Raw genomic sequence first — 24,419 nt, forward strand, 5'->3', positions numbered from 1 at the left:
AAAATTCCATTTTCCTGGGCAGGACGACAGAATGGGATGCACACAGAAAAAGCTCCATTAGTGGTGAGCCACAAAGAGAGGCAGGCTCATTGAAAGAGACTGTCGGCGCAAGAAAGCCCTCTGTGTGAGGGGTCAGAGGAAGGGCCTTCACAATAAACTCAAGACCTGTTCCCAGGGTGTATACCACACAATGACAGAAATGTGTCACCCGCCATACCATACCATACCATACCGCAGTAAATATATCCAACAGCTATCAGTGGACAGGATTGCTATTTACACAGCTATTTCACACCAGCTTTGAAAGTTAATTCAATCAGAATTTAGTCAAAATTATCTGTTGTATAATATTAATCTTTTGTTCACAAGTCAAGTGTTACGTAATGCTAAGCTGTTTTTGAACTGATGCTAGATTTATCATTGGCTGAGCATTTATATATCTTTTGATTTGTGGCAATCACGTTTAAAATTAAAGAGAAGATGCAGCAATAAGATGACGTACCTTTTATTCACTGGATTTTTCAAATATTGGGATTGATATATGAACCATTTTTATTGAATTTCCAGTAAAATAATTATATCAATATACACCACCATTCAAAATTCAGCAAGGATGCCTCAAAAGTTACAGAAAAGACATTTATAATGTTTCTATTCCAAATAAATGGTTCTTCTGAACTTTCTATTCAAAGAATGTAACAAAAATGTATTGTAATCCACAATAATATTGAGCAGTACAACCGTTTTCAATAATAATTTTACAATATTGCATTTTTACTGTATTTTTAATTATAAAAATACACTCTTAGTGAGCATTAGAGACTTCTTTCAAAAATCTCACCAACTCTAAACTTAAAATTATTCACATCAGGCCATATAACGTTTTGGTCGTACCACTACTTTACCCTGTTTGCAAGAAATCAAGTGAGTGCATTTTATAACTCAGGCGAATACATCAGAGCACCATCATCATCAAGATCAGCAACACCTCACACAGAACGAACGCCAGTCTCAGTAGAGTGATTTTACTAAACCACATCATTCTGTCTGACACAAGTGACCTCATGAATTGGTCGCTTGAATCACATACAACTGCAACAATTCCCATGGAAACAAATGAATCAGAATCTTTAAAAAAAGAGTTTACTCACCATCCTCAGCTCGCTCCATTGATGAACTGAGAGGAGAGGCGAGTTGCGTATATCCCCCCTCCGGTGTAAGTAAGGCTAAGGAGCTGTGAGCTCCCGACTGCGCTCCGCTCTCCAGGAGGCCTTTGTCCCTCACTCAGTTACGGATCAGCGGGCAAGAGGCATTCATTCACTGCATCACTGACTCTCCCCCCCGGCCAGGGATCGTGCACGCTCCTAAGGTATAAGCTCCGCCCCCGACTCCCCATCCCAACCGTCCCACTGTCGTGGAGGCTTTTATATAAGCACCATCCTCCCACTAAACGCAGCTTACGTAAGCAATGCCAGGGTGGAGAAACATTCAGAATGTACTGGCTTACAAGAAAACTAGTGACGAAAACCCCAACAATCCATAATCCTGTTCCCTGTATCACATAAGAGACTTATGACTCCTAGAATTACATTCCAAACAACAGTTTAGACTCTTTGGAATATTGAACGGAACATGAAATGGATATAGCATGAGCAAATGCAACTCAGCATGTTTAAATGGCTGATTAGAGAAGTGGAAATATAAATGTTTTTTTTTTCAGTAAGGGAAAACCCAGCTGCCCTTTACCAAGCTCATTAAACAAAGCACTACATGGGACAATTGCTTCGCTTGTTGAGCGCTGCTTTTTAATTCCTCCATCCTTGGACTTGTTGCCACGGAAGCCACTAGTTAGTAATAGTGGTGTGCATGTGTGTTGTGTGGGGAGGTCTACATATACACAGGCTACAGTTGTGGACTTTTCAGTTGTGGTCACGTTAGCGATATTTCGGTGAAATTTCACAAACAAAAAAGGACAATTGCCTGTTGTCAATAGCGTAGCGATGGATGAACCATGATCGCTCACACAGAAGTCACTTTCAAGCAAAGCAGTTTTCTGTTAGTCAATGCAACAAATTGGCGTGACCAAACCTGCATGGCGAACTTTCTCGTCCTCATGCAAACTCCTCATCACGTGGATTCCTTTTGAAATAATTGTATAGCCCATGAAATTTTGCTGTGTGACAGTACGTTTACTCTGCATAATAAATTATAGTCACATTTGTGAATTAATTTCTATTCTAGGACAGTTTGTGGACATAGTTGGACACAATTTCTGTTAAATATTTATATGACAGTGTATTGTTAGACAGTGTGTTCTAATACATGGGCATACTCAAGTGCACGGGAGGGAAACTCTATGGCAGTACAGTGTTGATTATACAGGCCCACAAAAACACACTGGCCATCTGCACGGGCTAAAGCCCTTTTTGCCAATGCTGCCAAATGCGGACTGAGCAGTCTCTTTTTTCTCTTTTCTTACTTTCACTCCATTCAGGCATCATTTCTTCTTATTTGGCAAAGAAAAAAGCTGCCCTGTTCTTTCACTCCCTGCTCTTACTCAATAAGAGAAGAGGCTCTGATTATTTGTTCAACTTTTACTCAGCTCTTTCCCAGGGACTTTGAATCAATAAATCCATCTGACTGTAAAACTGGCAAGAAAATATGACTTCAACATCTTGGTCCATTTATATTCCGGATAATATAAACAACAAAAAACAATCCAGCTGTAGTTTCAAGTACAGGGCATATACATAGTAAGAGTATATAAAAGTAACTTTCCAATCAAGGTCAGATTAATTCAGATGCTGAATGATGTCACAGATGGTTTGTCTATGCGGCAAGACAAACAAGCAGATACAGAAGGTCTCCTGCATCCTGAGGCTGGTCAACATTATCTTCCTCTTGGGAATGTCCCACTTTGTTCAGGATCTGGGATTTTAGCTCTACATCTTGTCCTCTGTCCTTCCACCTTGGGTATTTTAGGTAATGGCTCTCCTGTCCCTCCTATCTGCTTTTCTTATTATTGGAAACAGGCTGACCCTAAACTAGGGGGTGTCCAAACCTGCTCCTGGAGGGCCAATGTACAGCAAAGTTTAGCTCTTCCTGCATCAAAACACCTGCCCTTAGGTTTCTAGGGGTCCTTGATTAGCTGGTTCAGGTGTGTTTGATTATGGCTGGAGATAAACTCTGCAAGGTAGTGGCGATAGTCCAGGAGCAGGATTGGACACACTTGTCCTAAACCATGGGTTGTCCACATCCCAAGGCATTTTACAGGAATCTCTTTGGTTGATGGAATGACCTCAACAGACTTGGAAATGGAACTTACTTTATCTTGAATCCTTAAATTTTTTTGTATTGAACTTAATTCTGGCTCATTCTGTGGTATCATCTTGAACCCTCAAGACAAGGGTTAAGCAACTCTGGCCCTTGATATCCACTTTCCTGCAGAGTTTAGCTCCAGCCTTGATCAATTTCACCTGCCTATAGCTTTCTAGTAAAAGTGAAGACCTTGGCTGCATCCAAAATCGCACACTTTCTTAAGTAGGTTCTTATTTTGAATAAGTAATTACTTGACGACCGCTAAAAAAAGTATATTCAATATAGTATGAGTGTGTGTAGTATGAATGTAATACGGACGTACTCCATTCGCCATGTTGTTATTATCACGTGACCTACCAGCATCAGTTACGTCACTTCACTGCCATTCACAAATGGCACAAATTCACACTTCAGAATACTCTTTTTTGAGTCCGGTGAATTCGGACATGCTTCTTTTGTCACTCAATATAAAAATAGAGGAAACTGCAGCCTTTTAAAGGCCATTTGCCTGATCTTGCTTGTGAATCTGGTTGACATAAATTACATTTCCTTAAAGTATCTGATGATCATTTATTGGATGTGATGAAGTGGCAGTAGTCCATTGCTTCAGAAATTATAGGACCTTGTCAAATTGATTTGTACACCATATTAAGCAGACACTGCTTTGTTGCATTTATTTAGTGGGTGAATTAGCTGGAAACACTAGTGCAACTTTGGTCATACATCCTGGGATTCCTGGGATTCCAATTTACTGGATAAAGATGTCATTAAACCCATTTTCAGTCATGTTATAAGGTCACCCTTTCAGCCAGCACTAATAAGATCATGGTTTCTATGTAGAGGAGTTCTGAACTGAAGGTTTCAGATGAGTCCATCAGTGGTTTTCAACTTCAGTCCTGGGGACCCACAGCTCTGCACTTTTTGTATATCTCTCTTATTTACACATAACAACCCTGGACATACGTCACCCACAGTGGTAATCCCCCTTTATACACTATATTGCCAAAAGTTTTGGGACGCCTGCCTTTACGTGCACATGAACTTTAATGACATCCCATTCTTAATCCGTAGGGTTTAATATAGATTTGGCCCACCTTTTGCAGCTATTACAGCTTCAACTCTTCTGGGAAGACTTTCCACAAGGTTAAGGAGTGTGTTTATGGGAATTTTTGACATTCTTCTAGAAGCGCATTTGTGAGGTCAGGCACTGATGTTGGCGAGAAGGCCTGGCTCGCAGTCTCCGCTCTAATTCATCCCAAAGGTTTTCTATCGGGTTGAGGTCAGGACTCTGTGCAGGCCAGACAAGTTACTCCACACCAAACTCGCTCATCCATGTCTTTATGGACCTTGCTTTGTGCACTGATGCGCAGTCATGTTGGAACAGGAAGGGGCCATCCCCAAACTGTTCCCACAAAGTTGGGAGCATGAAATTGTCCAAAATGCCTTGGTATGCTGAAGCATTAAGAGTTCCTTTCACTGGAACTAAGGGGCCAAGCCCAACCCCTGAAAAACAACCCCACACCATAATCCCCCCTCCACCAAACTTTACACTTTGCACAATGCAGTCAGGCAAGTACCGTTCTCCTGGCAACCACCAAACCCAGACCGTCCATCGGATTGCCAGTCAGAGAAGCGTGATTCGTCACTCCAGAGAACACGTCTCCGCTGCTCTAGAGTCCAGTGGCGGCGTGCTTTACACCACTGCATCCGACGCTTTGCATTGCACTTGGTGATGTAAGGCTTGGATGCAGCTGTTCGGCAATGGAAACCCATTCCATGAAGCTCTCTACGCACTGTTCCTGAGCTGAAGGCCACACGAAGTTTGGAGGTCTGTAACTATTGACTCTGCAGAAAGTTGCCGACTTCTGTGCACTGTGCGCCTCAGTATCCACTGACCCCGCTCTGTGATTTTATGTGGACTACCACTTCGTGGCTGAGTTGCTGTTGTTCCCAATTGCTTCCACTTTGTTATGATACCACTAACAGTTGACCGTGGAATATTTAGTAGTGAGGAAATTTCACAAATGGACTTATTGCACAGGTGGCAACCTATCATGGTACCACGCTTGAATTCACTGAGCTTCTGAGAGCGACCCATTCTTTCACAAATGTTTGTAGAAGCAGTCTGCAAGCCTAGGTGCTTGATTTTATATACATGTGGCCATGGAAGTGATTGGAACGCCTGAATTCAATGATTTGGAGGGGTGTCCCAATACTTTTGGCAATATAGTGTATGTAGCACATATGCATAATACAAACTAATGCCTATTACATCATCTACTAGATATTTTTGCATTGTATCGAGCAACAGCCGCCCATCAGCCAACCATTACTCCAGACCTTCAACATTTATTTCTGATTTCACAATAAAGCTGCTGAAATATTTATAACTTTTTCTCTCCACTCTCACATTCTGATGACATCATGCTTTTTCCTCAGTATCCAGTAGACAAGTCCTCCTTTTGTGATCCAGATCACAAGACCACATAGACACAGGCCTCTGTAGACTGTAGCTGATCCACTTTAACTTTTAGAAAACCTTTCAAACAAACATCTGATTTATTATTTCAATTCTCCCAGACAGATAAGATTTTTCAATCATTAATTTATGCATGATGCTATGATTTTTCCATTATTTTCATGCATAACAGACCATTGCTTCCCCCTTAAAATCCCTGTGGCATGATAATACTAATGAAACAGTCATGAAACTCTAGAGGGCGCAGGCTGATAGCTCCTATATATGCAATCGGCAAGCAATCATATCATTACTGCACGGCACAAGCTGATTGACCTCTGCTGATCTTGCAGCCAATAAGGTTCTTGCACAACATTTAAAGGATTAGTTCACTTTCAAATGAAAATCACCCCAAGCTTTACTCTCCCTCAAGCCATCCTAGGTGTATATGACTTTCTTCTTTCTTTCTTCTTTCTGATGAACACAATCAGAGTTATATTAACAAATATCCTGATGCATCTAAAGTGCATCCATCCATAATAAAAGTATACTCCACATGGCTCCAGGGGGTTAATAAAGGCCTTTTGAAGCAAAGCGATGCATTTGTGTAAGAAAAATATCCATATTTAACATACGGATATCCAACGTCAGTTGCGCTTTCTTCCTAAGTTGAATATGGAAGGTGGTCTGGCGGAAGCAATACATTTTACTTTATAACTTGTTAAATATGGATATTTTTCTTGCACAAACGCATCGCTTCGCTTCAGGAGGCCTTTATTAACCCCTTGGAGCCGTGTGGAGTACGTTTTCGAGTACACTTTCTTCAGCTCATACTCGTTGGTCCTACTCACTGCCATTATAAAGCTTGGATGCGTCAGGATGTTTATTAATATAACACCAATTGTGTTCATCAGAAAGAAGAAATTCATATACACCTAGGATGGCTTGAGTGTGAGTAAAGCTTGGGGTAATTTTAATTTTAAAGTGAACTAATCCTTTAAATGTTGTGCAAGCATCTCATTGGCTGCAAGATCAGAAGAGGTCAATCAGCTTGTGCCATGCAGTAATGATATGATTGTTTGCCGATTGCATATATAGGGTTCCTCTGAAACCCTCCACCTCCCCCAGCTCCACCTGCCTAGATCTGCTACAGGATTTTCATGTTTATTCATGCAGCCGCAACATATCTTACATGCTCATATCTGTGTATCTATTAGCAGCAGCAAGTCCATACTTGATCATATACATTAACATGCTAAAACTGTTAATAACTGTTTAGAGTAACTGAGATAACTCAGATTTATACTCATATATATATATATATATATATATAATCTAGTTGAGGTGAAATATCCTTAAAGCATTTTGATAAACTGTTAGGCACAATAAAAAAGTTGATGATGCAGAATTTTTTTTTGCATACCAGAGATCGAAAGATGTTGTTTTAGAGAGGTCAGTGCAACTTTGAGTTCATTGTGTGACTTGAGATATCTGATGCAGCATGCTACACCTTGCAGCATGCATGAAAGGATGTGTTTTACCACAAATGTCACCAAGTCTGGCAGGATATGTTTGCATGCCACCAATGTTAGAGGGTTAATTTCCATCTGTAAAGATAGTGGTAACAATGCTCGCCTTATACTGCCATTACAGCCAGCTGGCAAAGGCAACATCAATGTCTCGTCTCTCCTTAAGGGAATGACCCAGATACTATTGACCATTGACTAGCTGCTTAATAAAGCCATTACTGTCTGCCTACTTGCATTTTTGGCTTGCCAAGGAATAACTCAGATTCTTCATAACCATGATACCTTCCAGGGTGATCAGGGAAGTAGCTTTTTTATTTTTAGGAATCATACCAATAAATGTCCTAAGAAAAATGTTATTACTAGGTTTTTGATATAATTATACAAACATCTCTAAGCTAATCTCACACTACAGCTTGGTATCAGCAAATACCTCATGATATGACAACATAATACATAACAATTAAATAAACAGCAATGCATATAATATCATAATTGGATCATGATTGACACTATGTCAAATGCACAAGAGATCCAACATGTCCATGAGATTAAAACTGTGATATCAGTTTCAGCCTCTATTGCATGCTTCACTTCACTTTTGTCCAGTACAGCTCTGACCACAAAGAAATGGCAGTTTTAGTATTTGCACTTATTTTAATGACTTGCTTCATAGTAAATACTCATTGATAAATAAAATATCAATTCAAAATAAAAATGAAGTACTCATGCAAAAAGAATCACAATATATCAATGTAAAAAAAAATGGATTCAATCCATCACTTTTTTTTTTTCGAATTATTCTGGGAAACAAACTCAACTCACAATTTTAAATGAATTCATATTTCTGGTTATTGAAAAACATGGTGGTGTCAAGCACTGCAAAGAGGTAGGGAGGTGCTGGAGTCTTCAGATAAATTTAACATCTAAAGACAAAAACCCAGAACAAGTTTGTTTTACATATTAAAAAAACAACAACAACCAATCAATGTTTTTTGTCATGAACTCACAATTGCAGGACACATGCATCACATGCTTGAAAGTTGATCATTCTCGTGCACAGCCACAGAAAACAGGATGTACACTGATTGGCAATTGGTTTCAGTCTACAAAGAGCCAAAGACACTGAGCTGCCCCTGATACTATAGGTCATACTTCCTTATTATATTTCTATTGGCATCTCAAAGTAGACATTTTTAGTAAGGCTTTTATGAGAAATCTTTTCATAGAACTTGGCAACAAGCCACCTTTAAGAAACATGTTGGACACATTGTGACTCTCCGAATCAAATTAAATCAAAGACTATCACCAAAGTCCCTTTAGACGATTCATTTCACTCGGCGGCCATCTTTGAAACGCCTCTCAGATAGCTATTTCAGTACAGCTCCTATCGCTTTGAAAGGGGAAACATCAAATTCTCAAAAGCTGTTCACCAAGCTTAAGATTAAATTTCATATTTGAAATCACCAATGAAATCTGACAACAACTGTATCATAAATGTGGTTTCTTATGCTGAAATAGCATTAAAAAAAACGTATTTTTCAGGCTAGACCAGCCAATGCGCATGCACAGTCCTAAGCGCGCACGTATGAACACTGACTATTACAACCGGAGCTTCTAACGGCAGCTGCAATGATGCGAAGACTTCGGCGATTGGCTCTTTTGTTTAGAAGGCGGGACTTATTCCGCCATATTGCGTGTTGCACTTTTTTCCCATTGATAGTAATGTGAATGCACCATCTTTCTATATAAGAAGTCTTTGCTATCACCTCTACCTATTTCACACATTGACTGATTTATTCCTTTCTGCCAGACAGGGTCGGGCAAGTCTCAGGTCCTTTAACACAAGTCTATAGGATTTTTTTCTGTATTTTTATCATTAACCGGTGAAGTGACAAATTGAGTCCCCCCTGAAATCGGGTCTCTATTAGGAACCCAAGCGATCCCATTGGTTCAAATTACTTTTTCAAATTGTACTCTCTTTAGCACTTGATTACAATTCCTACAAAATCATGTTATGATAAATGCTGTTTAAACTACGTTATAATGACCATTATTAGTTAGCTTATGTACTAGCATAGCATACAGATAAGCCATTAGACTGGTAGCTTAGTTTATACACGCACTTACCCTACATATATTCACAATCATCATTAATGTAATTATGTGTTATATTAAGTGTTAAATGTCCAAATATTTCAGTTATAAATTACACAAATTAATGATGTTCAATTATTCACTTAATAGGCTATTATTATCATTATTTATTAATTAACAGTTAATCAAGTGTAAGAAATTATGTTCAGTTGGTTTTATTATGCACTAATTTGTTTTCTTACGCATTATATAGTAAGCTATGCATATTTTAAATTAATATAATTCGTATATACTTAGGATAATCAATAACTGACAGTTTGGGGAGACCCGATTTCAAGGGAGGACCCGATTTGTCATAACACCGGCACTTCAATTACTTAGAATAGTAATAACACACCACCTCCTCAAGAAGCTGCATGTTTTGAGAGATCTGTTGATTTTCATAGCACAAATGATGTGGGACGAGTTACCACCACAGTTTTTAACCCTGATTCATTGGAAAATGTGCTTGTGGCGACATTTGTGCAAAATTATATTACATTGCTTCTTGCACATTTTGCAACACTTTCAAAGTGAAATGTCCAGTGCGCTAAAAGTGTTCAGTTTTATCTAAAAAAGATGAACGCGAATCTGGCAATGTTTTATTGCACTGGTAGTTGTACGTTTCGAGTTCTGAAATTAAATGTCTGCTGAGTGACGCTGAGTGACATTTGAAAATAACATATCACCAACACTAAACCTGACTGATAGTGTTAACAAAATCAAATGTGAGATAAAAACGCATTTGCTGAAGCAACAATGTCCTTTTAACTGCTTCTACAAGCCTTTTATTGTGACTTGTGTTTCACAGGACTCGTACTGAAGCACTGCACATTACACTACTGTACCAGGTGAGCTACCAAGCAAGTTTACAGTGTTAGAAAAGTCATATACTGTATATAGAGCTGATTATGTGATACAAATGTCAAAATGTATTAGTTTACAAATCATGCACTGTGATAAAAGTGTTTTGAGCTCATAACATAGTATTGTGCAAGGAACTTCGTGAAAATAAGCCTTTATTAATTGATAATCTATCTCTGTAATAATGATTTGTGTGAAAAGGAATATAAGATGTTGTATTTTACTGCCTCTAGTGTTCATTTCAGTTGGAAACTGTGGTGAATTGTATGTATAGGTGCGTTTTTGGAGTTTTGCAAACATGTTGGTAGAGGTTTTTCCAATGAGCCTATATTACAAGTTTAAACTTAGATGTGATGCTTGCCTTAGAATAAAAACACCAAATATTCTACACTCTTTAATATTGTTTACATCAAATTAGGCCCTGTTAGATACTCTAAATAACATTATGAACTAATGGATTTGGTTCTTCAGCAAAGACCAAAACTGAATTAAAGCTGAAATGCCACAAACTCTCAGAGACAAGTGCCAAGGTACAATTATGTGAGGAATTTCTGACCATCGCACAGACGAAAGGTCTTAAGCATGGGAGGATCTCTTAAAGAGAAACATATGGAGGCTAGATTAGATTAGGATGTTCCTGAGCATTCTGCAGTGTTGACTACAAACACACAGCTTAACATCATGTTGTAACACACTCGTAGGAAAATGCAATGGTTTGAGCGGAAAATGCGATTTCACAGTCTTGGTATTAAAACAATCCTAGAATACACTCTTGTTTTGTCCTGAATAACAATGGTGCAATCTCCCACTCAATGAGTATTTGACCAGATTTCTGTGCTTAGCACCAAATAAAGATTATTTGATTTGCTCTTGGATCATATGATGAACTAGTTTGCATAACAGTAACATGCTCTTATAGCTTGCAGTTATTCGCTCACCCTCATGTCATTCTATCAACCTATATGTTCTGGGTTTTTTTTCTAGAACACAAAAAGAGAAAATTTGACACATCTTTTTTTTTGTTTTTTTTGTTAATACAGCAGGTTATATGAATATATTCTTTTAAAAATTTCATTTGAATTGAATTCAATCCATGAAAAAAGGGGTGAGTAAATAATGAGATTTTAATTTTTGTGTGACATATACTACTAACCAGTGGGTACATCTTTCAGCTCACCAATTCAGTTACTAATTTGCTAAATGCTCTTGGGTTCACAAAAGTTCTGCCAGGATTTGTCTGTGGATTTAATCCAAGCTGCTGGCATTTGTCAATTAAATCCTGTTAGTACAATCAAGATCCAAATAACAACAGATGCAACACTTCATACAACTTAAGCCTGAAATTGTCCAAGATATCAGAGCTCCACTTGTTGCAGATGTAGGCAAGAAGCAAAGCATAAAAAAAGCATAAAAACACAGTGTTCAAAAGTATCCTTTCCCTCATCTTTACGAGAGCTTTGCTGTAACTCTTAAATATCTGACGAGGAGATAAGGGGAGCTAATTCTTGAGCTAGACAGTTTAATGAAGCACGCAAAAACTCACTTACTAAAAATGTATGGTTTCAGTTAATAGTTATACAATATATACAGTATTCATTTTCTCAAGAGTAGTGCAGCAAAATTTGCAAACAGAGTGTATTTTTTTCATATTTTATACATGGCATTGCTGCGTTGTCTAAATCGTTATCCCAGTACCATTTAAAAGTTAGGAGTCAGTAAGATTTTTAATTAATACTTTTATTAAGCAAAGACACATTAAACTGGTCAAAAGTGACTGTAAAGACATTTATAATGTTATATAGAGATTTCTATTTCAAATAAATGCTGTTTTTTAAGTTTCTATTCATCAAAGAATCCTAAGAAGAAAAAAAACGGTAGCATGGTTTCCAGAAAAATATGAAGCAGTGCAACAGTTTTCAACATTGATAATGATCAGGAATGTTTCTTGAGCAGCAAATCAGCATATCAGAATGATTTCTGAAGGATCATGTGGAGTAATGATGCTGAAAATTCAGCTTTGATCACAGGAATAAATTACATTTTGCAATATATTCAAATAGAAAACAGTTATTTTGAATTATAATAATATTACTGTTTTTACTGTATTTTTATTATCAAATAAATGCAGCCTTGGTAAGCAGAAGTGACTTCTTTCAAAAACATTAAAAAATCTTACCGACCACAAACTTTTGAATGGTGTATTTCCTTGAAGATATAATATATACAATTTAATACAATTTAATATAATTAAATTAAATCCTGTAATTAATAAGTTAAAATACCAATAAAGTCTATAGTACTTTTGGTTACACTTTATTTCGATGGTCCACTTTAGACATTCTATATATAACTATATATATACTATATATATAACTATAAGTAACTTTAAAACTATATGTCAAATAACTCTCAGAGTATTAGTAGACTATTAGGTTAATGTTAGGTGTTAGGTGTTCGGGTTAGTAGAATAAGTTGACGTGTACTTGTAAAGTTACTTAAAGTCAGTATGTCTGTTGGGGAGCATTAAAATAAAGTGTTAGCAGATATTAAGCAGACAGTCTAATAGTACTTTACTAATACTCTAATGAGAATTAGCTGACATATATGTGCAACGTTACTTATAGTTAACAGAATGTCTAAAAGACAGGGCCGTAACCACCATAGACACTGAGGGGGATAAGTCCCCCCCCCCAATAAATAGAAATGGCCAAATTGTCCCCATATATTTGAAATTCTTGCACTGCTCTGCTGCACTCCATTACGCAGTGCTCTGTATGTTGTTAGCATGACAAAAAGGTTTAAAAATTAATTTTTAGTCTGGTCTGCATCATCAACAACGCTCGTCAACGTCAAAATGATTGAGATGGCCAATCAAAAATCAAAGTAGGCAGGATTTACTACTCACGGAAGCAGAGTGTGAATTCCAGCGTGAACTGTCAGTTTAACGTTGAAAGAGAGTGTGGTAAGATATAAATAGCGAAACATTTAATACATGTCAACTTTTTAAGATAGAAATGTTAAACAACCGACAGCAACATCCAGTGATGTAAACTACTCGACTTCTTTCTCAAACATGGTCGTTCTGAATTGAAAATGCATTTACTTGATTCATGTTCCTAACTGAGTGTGACGAGACAAGAAATGTTTTACGTTTTTGACATATTAGGCATACAAATAAAACTACATTTGTGCAAATTAATGCAAATATTATTTGCAAATGATTACTGTAGTTCAAAATTATTAGCCTATTTCCCAACTAGAATTAGACCTAGAATTTCCTTCACTTTTATAAAATATCTGTCCCCCCCCCAGTGTTCAAGACATGGTTGCGGTCTTGCTAAAGGAGACTATCAAAAAAAAGTGTTACCACTGAAGTCATAACATTTTGGTGTATTAACAAACCAATTTTCAGCTGATGATTTCATTAGATGTGTATGACTGCCATCATTAAAATCACACATATCTTGGTTCAAGATTTTGGTCATATCGCTCACCCCTAAGCAGTTTCATAAAGAAGCTGATAGAAAATCATGACACATCACTTACAGTGGGTACGGAAAGTATTCAGACCCCCTTAAATTTGTCACTCTTTGTTATATTGCAGCCATTTGCTAAAATCATTTAAGTTCATTTTTTTTTCCTCATTAATGTACACACAGCACCCCATATTGACAGAAAAACACAGAATTGTTGACATTTTTGCAGATTTATTAAAAAAGAAAAACTGAAATATCACATGGTCCTAAGTATTCAGACCCTTTGCTGTGACACTCATATATTTAACTCAGGTGCTGTCCATTTCTTCTGATCATCCTTGAGATGGTTCTACACCTTCATTTGAGTCCAGCTGTGTTTGATTATACTGATTGGACTTGATTAGGAAAGCCACACACGTGTCTATATAAGACCTTACAGCTCACAGTGCATGTCAGAGCAAATGAGAATCATGAGGTCAAAGGAACTGCCTGAAGAGCTCAGAGACAGAATTGTGGCAAGGCACAGATCTGGCCAAGGTCTGGCTGCACTTAAGGTTCCTAAGAGCACAGTGGCCTCCATAATCCTTAAATGGAAGACGTTTGGGATGACCAGAACCCTTCCTAGAGCTGGCCGTCCAGCCAAACTGAGCTATCGGGGGAGAAGAGCCTTGGTGAGAGAGGTAAAGAAGAACCCAAAGATCACTGTGGCTGAGCTCTAGAGATGCAGTCGGGAGATGGGAGAAAGTTGTAGAAAGTCAACCATCACTGCAGCCCTCCACCAGTCGGGGCTTTATGGCAGAGTGGCCCGACGGAAGCCTCTCCTCAGTGCAAGACACATGAAAGCCCGCATGGAGTTTGCTAAGATGGTGAGAAATAAGATTCTCTGGTCTGATGAGACCAAGATAGAACTTTTTGGCCTTAATTCTAGGTGGTATGTGTGGAGAAAACCAGGCACTGCTCATCACCTGTCCAATACAGTCCCAACAGTGAAGCATGGTGGTGGCAGCATCATGCTGTGGGGGTGTTTTTCAGCTGCAGGGACAGGACGACTGGTTGCAATCGAGGGAAAGATGAATGCGGCCAAGTACAGGGATATCCTGGACGAAAACCTTCTCCAGAGCGCTCAGGACCTCAGACTGGGCCGAAGGTTTACCTTCCAACAAGACAATGACCCTAAGCACACAGCTAAAATAACAAAGGAGTGGCTTCACAACAACTCCGTGACTGTTCTTGAATGGCCCAGCCAGAGCCCTGACTTAAACTCAATTGAGCATCTCTGGAGAGACCTAAAAATGGCTGTCCACCAATGTTTACCATCCAACCTGACAGAACTGGAGAGGATCTGCAAGGAGGAATGGCAGAGGATCCCCAAATCCAGGTGTGAAAAACTTGTTGCATCTTTCCCAAAAAGACTCATGGCTGTATTAGATCAAAAGGGTGCTTCTACTAAATACTGAGCAAAGGGTCTGAATACTTAGGACCATGTGATATGCTGTGTGTACATTAATGAGGAAAAAAAATGAACTTAAATGATTTTAGCAAATGGCTGCAATATAACAAAGAGTGAAAAATTTAAGAGGGTCTGAATACTTTCCGTACCCACTGTATATTTAGTCCTCCAGTGTGTAAGCCAAAAGTTGACTGTGGCAAGATATGAAAAACTCCATCTGATGTCAGATAATGGGTAAAACAATCTTTAGGCTACACCGGGGGTCCAGTTCTCCTCTGGCTATGCATTCTAAACAATGCCAATAATTAAGTAGCTATGTCACAATATTGATTAAACAAAATGATTAATAATGAGTAAGTGTCTTAAAGTATCTTGAAGGTTTAAGTACAGTAGCAAGGTATTCAATGCAGCACACTATGTAAGTTTGACTGAGGTGTTTTGATGAAGATCATTTCCTTCCTTTCTGCACAACCATGATGTGAGCGACTGCTTACTTTCCTGACTGCATGTCTCGCATGTCACACCGCAGAGCAAAGACCATATCTGCTTTCCCTGCTGCATTGTGACCAAAGGGATGATTACAATAAACAGCAAATTGCTTCATGGTGACTTCACATTCTGATCTGCTGATCTAACAATAAGCACTTAAAGGGATGGAAATGCAGCAACTGTCAAATGTGCCTGAAAATACTGTCTTATCTGAACTGCTAGATGTACAGAAGCTTAGAACAGTCCAGACTGGACCAGAAGTCATGTTCTTGTTAAAACACGGAGCACTTCTTTAAGTTTTTCTTGGTATAAGTGGACTAATGATTGGAGAAGTCCTGCATATGTCACCAGAGAGTTTTCACCGGAAGATCCAGTTATGACACTGCGATTAAATATTACAAGGTCAAAAAAAACAAAAACAAAAAAATATATGAATGGACTGTTCACAATAAGTCCAATAACATGCATTTAGAAAATAGATTTCACTGAATTTCCATTATGCTGGATTTAAGACACCAATTTCATTAATATATGTCAGATAGACAAGAAAATGTTATATTTGTGGTATTTAGAAACAATGCTTACAACTGCTTTAACAATAGAATGCATAAAGAGGGGGGTCAAATTTACCCGTAGTTACACTTTACTACATGTACTTACTATAGTAATAACAGTAAATTATGCATAATTACAAGTAACTAACCCTAAACCAAACCCTAACCCTAACTGTAACTCTATAGTAAGTGCATGTGTTTAATTAATAGTACTCAGTACTTACTTGAGTAATTACAATGTAACTACGGCACTGTAAAATAAAGTGTAACCGAATTTTGACTCAACACAGTATTTTTGGATAAATCTTTGTCTGTAATAATATTTATTATTTTCTTAAAATGTTATGGATTACTAAAAATTACTTTAAAAAGAACTTTTTTTGCTCTGAGCCAAGATTTTGCCTCAGACACCAACCCTGTGTCTGAATACACACATCTCACTACTATATACAGTAGTATAGGTGAAAAGCAGAATGTGAAATGAGTAGTATGTCTGTATTCAGAGTATTCATAAAACAGTAGGCAAAAAAGTATCCAGATGACCTACTACTTCTGCCATGATTTTCAAGTTCACATCCAATGGACACTTTACTATAGCATGAAGCCATGGGAGAGGAGTCGTGAATGACAGGGAAATGACACAACTCACTCTTTAGCTCACATGACAATCCTAACATGGTGGCGGATATAGTACATTCGGACTGCATTCATACTACACATATTAATGCTTGATAATAGTCATACTATACTCATGCATGCTTTTGTAAAAGTCTTTAGGTTCTTCATCAAAATGTAAAACCTACTCAGACAGTTTTTAGATGCAGTAGATGAGTAGAGAAAGGCCACAGGAAAGGACAGCTGAAGGCCCAAACAAAGGAAGAGGTGCAAACTCTACCCAAAAGTTATGCTTAGAAAGGTGCAAATCTTATGTGAAATGTTCTGTCTCTGTCTGCAAAGATCATTTTTACCTGTTCTGTGAGAAATGTGGGAAGTGAAGGTTCAGACTAGAATATACTCTACAGCAGATCCAAATGAGTTTTGAGTTTGTTAAGAGAAAGTACAACAACATTTTAAAAATAATTTCATCTTTTGTAATGCATACAAGTAAAATGAACATGTTTGGTATGTTAAAACATTTGTGTATCATCGATTATTTTTAATATTTCATTAGTAGGACACCTTATTTATTTATTTTTTCTTCTTTTTTTTTCCCCATTCCCATTTATGCATTCATGTAGGTTCTTTGGTTCATGCATTCTAAGGGTTAAAGCAATAGCCTCACTTAATGAGTGTTGCAGTGATTTACCACAGGTTAGAGAAGTTACAGTTAATTTACACAGCAACATAATAAAAGACACCAATTTTCAATATATTATTTAATTCATTAATAGTAATAAATATAATATGAAAAACAAACAATTCTTCTGCTAAAGTTAAACTGTTTTCTGTGTGTTTATCTACATTTTACCCACCAGGTATAACCAATCAGAATAAACCATCAACTATCATGAATTCCACTGCACATGGGCGTTTGCAATGCAACGCTAAGACTAAAATTCTAATTTTCATAACAATAAGCGAGTCATCTGAGTTTGCGTGCTAATAAAGTCAAGTCAAAACAGAACGAATACAAACTACTTCCTAAAATGTACTGGTATTCAACAGTTCCTGCAGCATTTCTGTAAGGCTGTGTCTAACGTACAGTGCCAGTATAGATCATAATGTTCCAGCACACACCACACGTACACCTATAGCCTACTACTATGCCATAAATCAAGTAAGGTGTAACACAGGGAATTACACATGTCGTTGAAAACGTGTAAAAAAGAAAAAGAAAAAAAGAAGCCTTTAATGATTATGAAAAATTGCTGCATTACCATCTTATGAAACCAGTTACTATTATTCAAAGGATAAATCCATTTACAGGAAAAAGTGGTTTCAATACTTATTCAGGGTGATTAATAAAGCAGTTTACTGAGACGTATCGTTAAGTTTATTCATGTGAACTGATGTACTACTGACATGAATCATTTCATTTGTATGAGTAGCTGTCTTACCGACTGATGCTGATGCTGATTTTCGAGGCTCAGCTGATCAATGCGGTAAATGATCCACCTGCGCTAGAAATCAGATGAGACGATCCGCCAACAGCATGAACACAGAGCGACACACATCCAGCGCTATCACGCACTCAGATCTACACTGTCATCAGTCGTCTTTCTTTGTGTCTTTTCTGGTTGTAATGACAGAAGCGTTGGAGAAGGAACCTTTGAATGAGACGGAACACTCCCACTGTGCGCTTGGTGGACAAAAACACAAAGAAACAGCGCCGCCTATGCGTCAATACGGAATAATACAACACATCTTACCACATTAGCCAACCCTCACGTTTTGATAAGATATGTTTCCACATCCTCAGTGGTGTTGGAGTACAATTAATTACGGTAAATTCGAATTTAACCCATTCTTTCCTAAAAATTCAATTGACCTCATATTAAAATCCAGTAAAAAATTGTTATTGAAGCTTTAGACGAGTTTAATCAAATATGTACCTTTCCGTTATGTAACTTTTCAGTAGCAGTTTGACCCTAGCAATAATTAAATAAATAAATGAAGCAATAAATCATTCCCACTCAGTTCATTACCACTTAATATTTAAAATAAGTGTTTGAGAGAATACTTAGAATTAGCAAAATGCAGTTTTAAATAGTAGATGTAGTCAAGGCAAGTAATTTCACTCGGCGGCCATTTCAGTCATACAACTCTTTGAATCAAATTAATTTGTTTTTTAAAATTTTATGAATCAAACAGCTCATAAACAGAAAAAAGTTAACATGAAAGTATTATGCAGTCATTTAAGTCAAATCTCCTTATATAGAACCTTTTTGGCATAAAGGGTTCTTTAAAATTTAGTAAAGAACCCAGGGTTCTATTTAGAGTGTACATAATCAGTTATTAATATTTCGTTGGTTCTCTCTTGTTTTCGCATGTTCTTTGTATGACAGCCCGGACAAAAATGATGTTGGCACAATCTGGCATGTTTCATTGCATTATCACAAATAAAACAATTGACTCCAAGCACAACTACGCAATATGCTTACAAAATCTTTAACACATTTTTTAATAATATTTTAATAAAGGGTGAGTATGTCGAATTTCCTAGACTGGAAATCACTTTTGGCTACTACTGTATATGGATACAGAAAGACTTTAACTGACAATTTTTGTTGCATTATTTAAAGAAAAATATATTTACATAAGTAAAAGCAAAAACAAAAGTATGATAATAATAATTTAATAATATGTGATCAAAATTTCAAGTAATTTTGCAGCACTTATTCTTGTATTCTTAAAGATATACTTCAACCAACAGGAAACAAGATTAAGCATCAAAATGTTTTAACCTTTTTTTTACATTTAGTTTCATCATATACAGGTAACATCATGTAAGAAATAAGTCAGTATCTAACAGGTTTCGGTCTGAATCACAAATTTCACCACTCTCCTCCCCTGAAGCATCCTGAATCGAAACAGGAACATTACTCTCCTCTTTGATTTCCTTCTTGACTTCATCTTGGTTGTCCAGACTGAAACTGATGATCTACAAAATGTAGACATAAATAAATACAGTATGTTAGAGCTCTAAATCTCCCACACATTTTGACCAATGCATTTCCACCACTTTTACAGTCATTTCAAATTGCTAGATAAGGATTTTTAAAAATCATTTTAATTTTAATAATTTCATCTCAAAGAGCAATTTCTGACCACTGAATTATTTTTGAGCTGATAAATGCTCACTGAATATATTAATTTCCATATCTCCAGGCCTGGACGTTTGGAAGTTTTCCATGACTGCAGGAACTCTGTCAACAGTTATTCATTTCGTCAGACATGCTATAGCTCTGTCACCTGTCCATGGCTTCCCAAAGATGCTGCTTCAGTTATGTGGCTGTAGAGATTGTGGCGGGCTATGAAACTACTGAGCCAATCTCGACCTACAGGAACCACAAATTCAAGTTAGCAACACAAGAACAGTGGGTTGATTTACTGCATCAAGTTGTCACAACAAACCCTACCTGCTAACCTCTGCTCTCCCCAGTTGTTGGGCACAGGAATGTTGTTCTTCTGCGCAAATTCAAATGCAACTTCTCTGCATTTCTTTGGAGTAAGGCTGTGGTGGAGATCAGCCAGCATCCTGATGTTTTCTGCAAGCTCCTCCTCCAACTCCTCGGACAAGATCCTCTTGGCTTCTGCTGTTCCTCTGTACCCTACTGTTTTTTCTCTTTTTTCCTCAGCTTTTTTCATGTACCTCTGCAGGGTGGACCTGCCAATCTTCCTTTCCTTCGCCACTGTTCTGATAGATTTCCCACGCTTGACTTCAACGAACGCTTTCTCCAGCTCCTCGTAGGTTACTGAGCCCCAGTCAGTTTTTCGAATATAGTTTCGTGGCATGATAGCTTTCCTATGATGTTTGACAACAACATAAGTTGAATAAATATGCTTTGACATGGAAAAAAAACTTTTTAAGTAATACAAACTTACTTTTCCTTTGTGTTTTTCTCATTTACAGACAGCTGGATATGACGTGCACCTTCAGAATGTTTGGTCACATGACAAAACAACACATAGTTGCCTAGATACAAGGGTGTCTCAACTTACACACTGGCTCATCTTACCCCACTCAACCCCTATCTTCTACTTTCTGTTCTACCACTAATGAATAGAGTGATGCAGTCTGACAGTCTCTGCTCCAGGATCTGTACTCTGAAAGAAGAAGAAATAATTTTGTTGTAGCCATCTGAAGGTATAACAATTCATATTTACTTGACACAGAAACAGTGCATACTTACAAGAAGAAAGCTCAAATTAAGTTATTCAAGTAAGAAATAGAATGCCATATTATTTGATATAGAAATATGATCCCTGCCCACATATTGTCAGAGAAGAAATTCATGCTTTGAGATATATTCTTACATTCATTTCACATGGATTTTTACTAGATGATATCTTCTGCTAAAAGTTTGATGTTCTCTTGACAGTATTATGTAGACAATCGCATAATTAACATTTTTTTGCTTGATAGGATAGGAACGTTCTGTTATGTCAGGCACTTTATCTTCTCAAACAGGAGACACGGGCCCACTAGGGGGCCTCACAAACTTCAGTGAGGCTCCAGTAAGTCTTAAAATGATTTAAATTCAGTTTTATTAATATAATCTTAATACAAATGCTAAACACACTAAAAAATAAAGTTGTACAACATTAAACACACATCATATTTTTGAGTATTTATTTGTAGATATCAGATTAGAGACCCTTCAAGTAAGGTGGGCCTTGGAATCAAAAAGGTTGAGAATCTTTGCTCTAGCACAAGTAAAGAAACATTTGGTCCTGAATTAATTTATTATGTTGTAACTGCAAACCATAATAAAAACAATAAGGCACTTGCTATGTTGTGAATATAGTTACTGCTCAATGGGCTAAATACAAATTTACTTAATGACCATAAAATTTGACATGGTTTGTACAATTATTGTTTAATACACTTTAAATCTAATTTTATAAATGCTATAAATCTTTCACATCTTAAGCTTAAAATTTAGAGAACACTGTTATCTCAAATGGTCTTTTTGAAGGCTTTTTTTTATTATTTTTATTCAAAAGCATTAAGCTTGATTTAACAGCAGTTTCACTTCTACATTTACTGTCATTACGCACAAATGTTTAACACTAGTTCTTTGTATACTATCACTTCTGTATTGCGCTACCACAAAAACTATCACTACCACTTTGTTTAGACATGTACTACATGTATGTAATAACACCTTTAAATTACCACGGCAAATAAATATGTTAATCACTCAGTACCATGGTATTTGACACCATCACTGTACCATAGTACTGCCACTGCGCTTAAATGAAATGATTATGCACTGTCAATCTGTCCATCAATATGTCCACAGTAAGTAATACAATTTTTACATGCAAAAAATATTCTTACAAATAGCTAATGGCTATTTGAAGCTGCTACAGGTATCACTAACTAAGATTTGAGAAGTACAAACACACACAGGTGCCACGAAAACCAAAACACACACTTACACAACACATAGCTCTGCCTTTCCGCCGGAATTTGTCGCCTGAGGGGGAGGGAGTTGTTGCCGGAAGTCGTCAAGACAATGGGCGGGGCTTGTTGTGCCACGTTGATGGACAGCAGTGGGGACGTGGAATCCAGTCCATCTGCTGCCGGGGCAAATCTCTCACAGCACACAAACCCACGTATTTTATACAATTATTCTGCTAATTCACTTAACGCTTGTGTTTGTGCGTGGATGAATCTGTGTGTGTGACCGCTGGAAGCACGACAACAGAAGGTAAACACTTAAAACTAAGAAAATCCTTGAGTAGACTTGCTGCATTAGCCTCTCTGCTACATTATTTTCTGTTTTAAAAGGACATTACGAGTATAGATTGCATGTTTCATTCACCAAGGCATGTTTGTTGTGAAAATCTTGTCTCCTCTTATGCTTAACATTGTTTTATTATGAAATCCTAATGAATCTTAATCCTATTTAATTGCCCAATAACTTGAATTGTGATAGGTACCTAATGTCTTAAATAATTTAGCAGCATGATGCTTTTAGATTTGTTGTCATTTCAACGTCCCAGCTGCTCTTGTACGATTGCTTTTACGATATATCACGTGTTAATTGTCATAATAATTATTCATGAATAATTGCATTATTTTCTGGAGATTCTCCCAAATTAACTGCAAGTGTATCAAGTAGTGTCAATTCCACTGAGTGATACAATTTACTAAACAGAACAAACCCTATTACCTTTCCTTACCTAGAAAATTTGGATATTGACTGTAAATGGTATCATTTGTTAAAGTAATCATAGCATATAACATATGTATTGTTTATTTTTTTTAATATTAGGATGAAGCTAAAAGAAATCAACCGAACAGCTATCCAGGCCTGGAGTCCAGCGCAGCAACACCCTATCTATCTGGCTGCAGGTAACTGTGCACATTTCTCAAGACCTTTGCATTATACACAGTACAGCTGACATGGGAATTTTCACTGGCACTAGCTAAGCAGTGAAAGAGAATATTTTTTTACAGTTTCACAAAATGCTTAAAGGGATAGTTCACCCGAAAATGAAAAGATTGTCATTATTTTCTCACCCTCCTGTCATTCCAAACACCTAAGACTTTCTAGATATAAGACATCTTCAGAAACATCTTCGGAACACACATAAAGATTTTTTTTTTTGATGAAATCTGAGAACTTTCTGTCCCTCCATTGACAGCATACGCAACTACCACTTTCAAGCCCCAGAAAGGTAGTAAAGACATCATTAAAGTAATCCATGTGACTCCATTGGTTTAACCTCAGTTTTATGAAGAGGCGTGAGTACTTTGTTTGCGCAAAAAAACAAACAAAAAAAAGGGATATTAAATATTATAGGAATAGTCACCCAAAAATGAAAGTGTTGTCATCACTTACTTACCCTCAAGTTGTTCCAATCCTGTATGATTCATAGTTATTATTAGAAAAAAAAGTACTTCTTAATTTTTAAAATTGTGTTTTTTGTGATATTGCTCTTGTGCAGAGTAAAACTTGCTCAAGTCATAGAGACGTTTGAGTGATGTTTTTTTTTTTTTTTTTTTCCCCGGTCAGTTCTTTACAGTGAGTCAAACTGGTTCACAAATCAGTCTGAATGATTCATTAGTGAATTGATTCGGAATTTGATTCTTAAAGATTATCAAAAATTCCTATGTAGTAATCACAAGGAACTGGAAAAGTTATTGGTCAAAATGTCTGGGCAGTGGGCACCCTGAATGTTTGGTCTAATTTTTGTCTCATTGATGAATATTTGTTCAGGTACCTCGGCCCAGCAGCTCGATGCCACCTTCAGCACCAATGCATCACTGGAAATCTTTGAACTGGACCTGGCTGATCCCACTTTAGCCATGAAGTCATGTGGGTCTTTCTCCTCTCCACACAGGTACTGAGTTTTGCTCGCATTGTGTGCTAATGATTTATTGAAAACAGTGCTTTGTTTTTCAGTAACAGTATTGTGTTTGGCGTTACATCCTGACATACTTTTACTGATTAAAAGTATTATCCTGTTAAAATA

At 37.2% G+C, this 24,419-nt stretch overlaps 3 protein-coding genes across 12 annotated transcripts in view; 1 reads left to right on the forward strand and 2 right to left on the reverse strand.

The window, feature by feature from the left end:
- Positions 1-18,613, reverse strand: part of cdc42se2 (CDC42 small effector 2) — a 43,324-nt gene extending 24,711 nt beyond the window's left edge. The window contains exon 1 of one of the 3 annotated variants that reach the window (XM_051908111.1): positions 18,329-18,613. The gene's annotated coding sequence lies outside the window, so the exon portion shown is untranslated. Of the gene's footprint in view, positions 1-1,151; positions 1,362-18,328 lie in introns of those variants that run through there. The other 2 variants (XM_051908106.1, XM_051908110.1) reach the window with 2 other exon arrangements.
- A 750-nt stretch (positions 18,614-19,363) lies between these two features.
- On the reverse strand, positions 19,364-22,520 carry zgc:113274 (uncharacterized protein LOC552925 homolog). Of its 2 annotated transcripts, XM_051908105.1 has the most exons (5): positions 22,377-22,520; positions 20,817-21,038; positions 20,351-20,736; positions 20,184-20,269; positions 19,364-19,872 (listed from the first exon to the last, which is right to left on the reverse strand). In XM_051908105.1, exons 3-5 carry the CDS (start codon positions 20,724-20,726, stop codon positions 19,714-19,716), a joined length of 621 nt encoding a protein of 206 aa, XP_051764065.1. In that variant the 5' UTR covers positions 20,727-20,736; positions 20,817-21,038; positions 22,377-22,520; the 3' UTR covers positions 19,364-19,713. The 2 variants fall into 2 exon arrangements, with proteins under 2 accessions (XP_051764065.1, XP_051764064.1); XM_051908104.1 differs by having other exon boundaries at positions 20,351-21,038.
- Positions 22,450-24,419, forward strand: part of sec31a (SEC31 homolog A, COPII coat complex component) — a 33,190-nt gene continuing 31,220 nt past the window's right edge. For 4 of the 7 annotated variants that reach the window (XM_051908096.1, XM_051908099.1, XM_051908101.1 and 1 more), the window contains exons 1-3: positions 22,450-22,648; positions 23,216-23,295; positions 24,164-24,287. In XM_051908096.1, coding sequence (XP_051764056.1) covers positions 23,217-23,295; positions 24,164-24,287 — 203 coding nt within the window. In that variant the 5' untranslated portion in view covers positions 22,450-22,648; position 23,216. The remainder of the gene's footprint in view (positions 22,649-23,215; positions 23,296-24,163; positions 24,288-24,419) is intronic. The other 3 variants (XM_051908098.1, XM_051908100.1, XM_051908102.1) reach the window with 1 other exon arrangement.

Source organism: Ctenopharyngodon idella, chromosome 10 (genome assembly GCF_019924925.1).
Source record: "Ctenopharyngodon idella isolate HZGC_01 chromosome 10, HZGC01, whole genome shotgun sequence".
In the NCBI taxonomy this organism is placed as follows: Eukaryota; Metazoa; Chordata; class Actinopteri; order Cypriniformes; family Xenocyprididae; genus Ctenopharyngodon; species Ctenopharyngodon idella.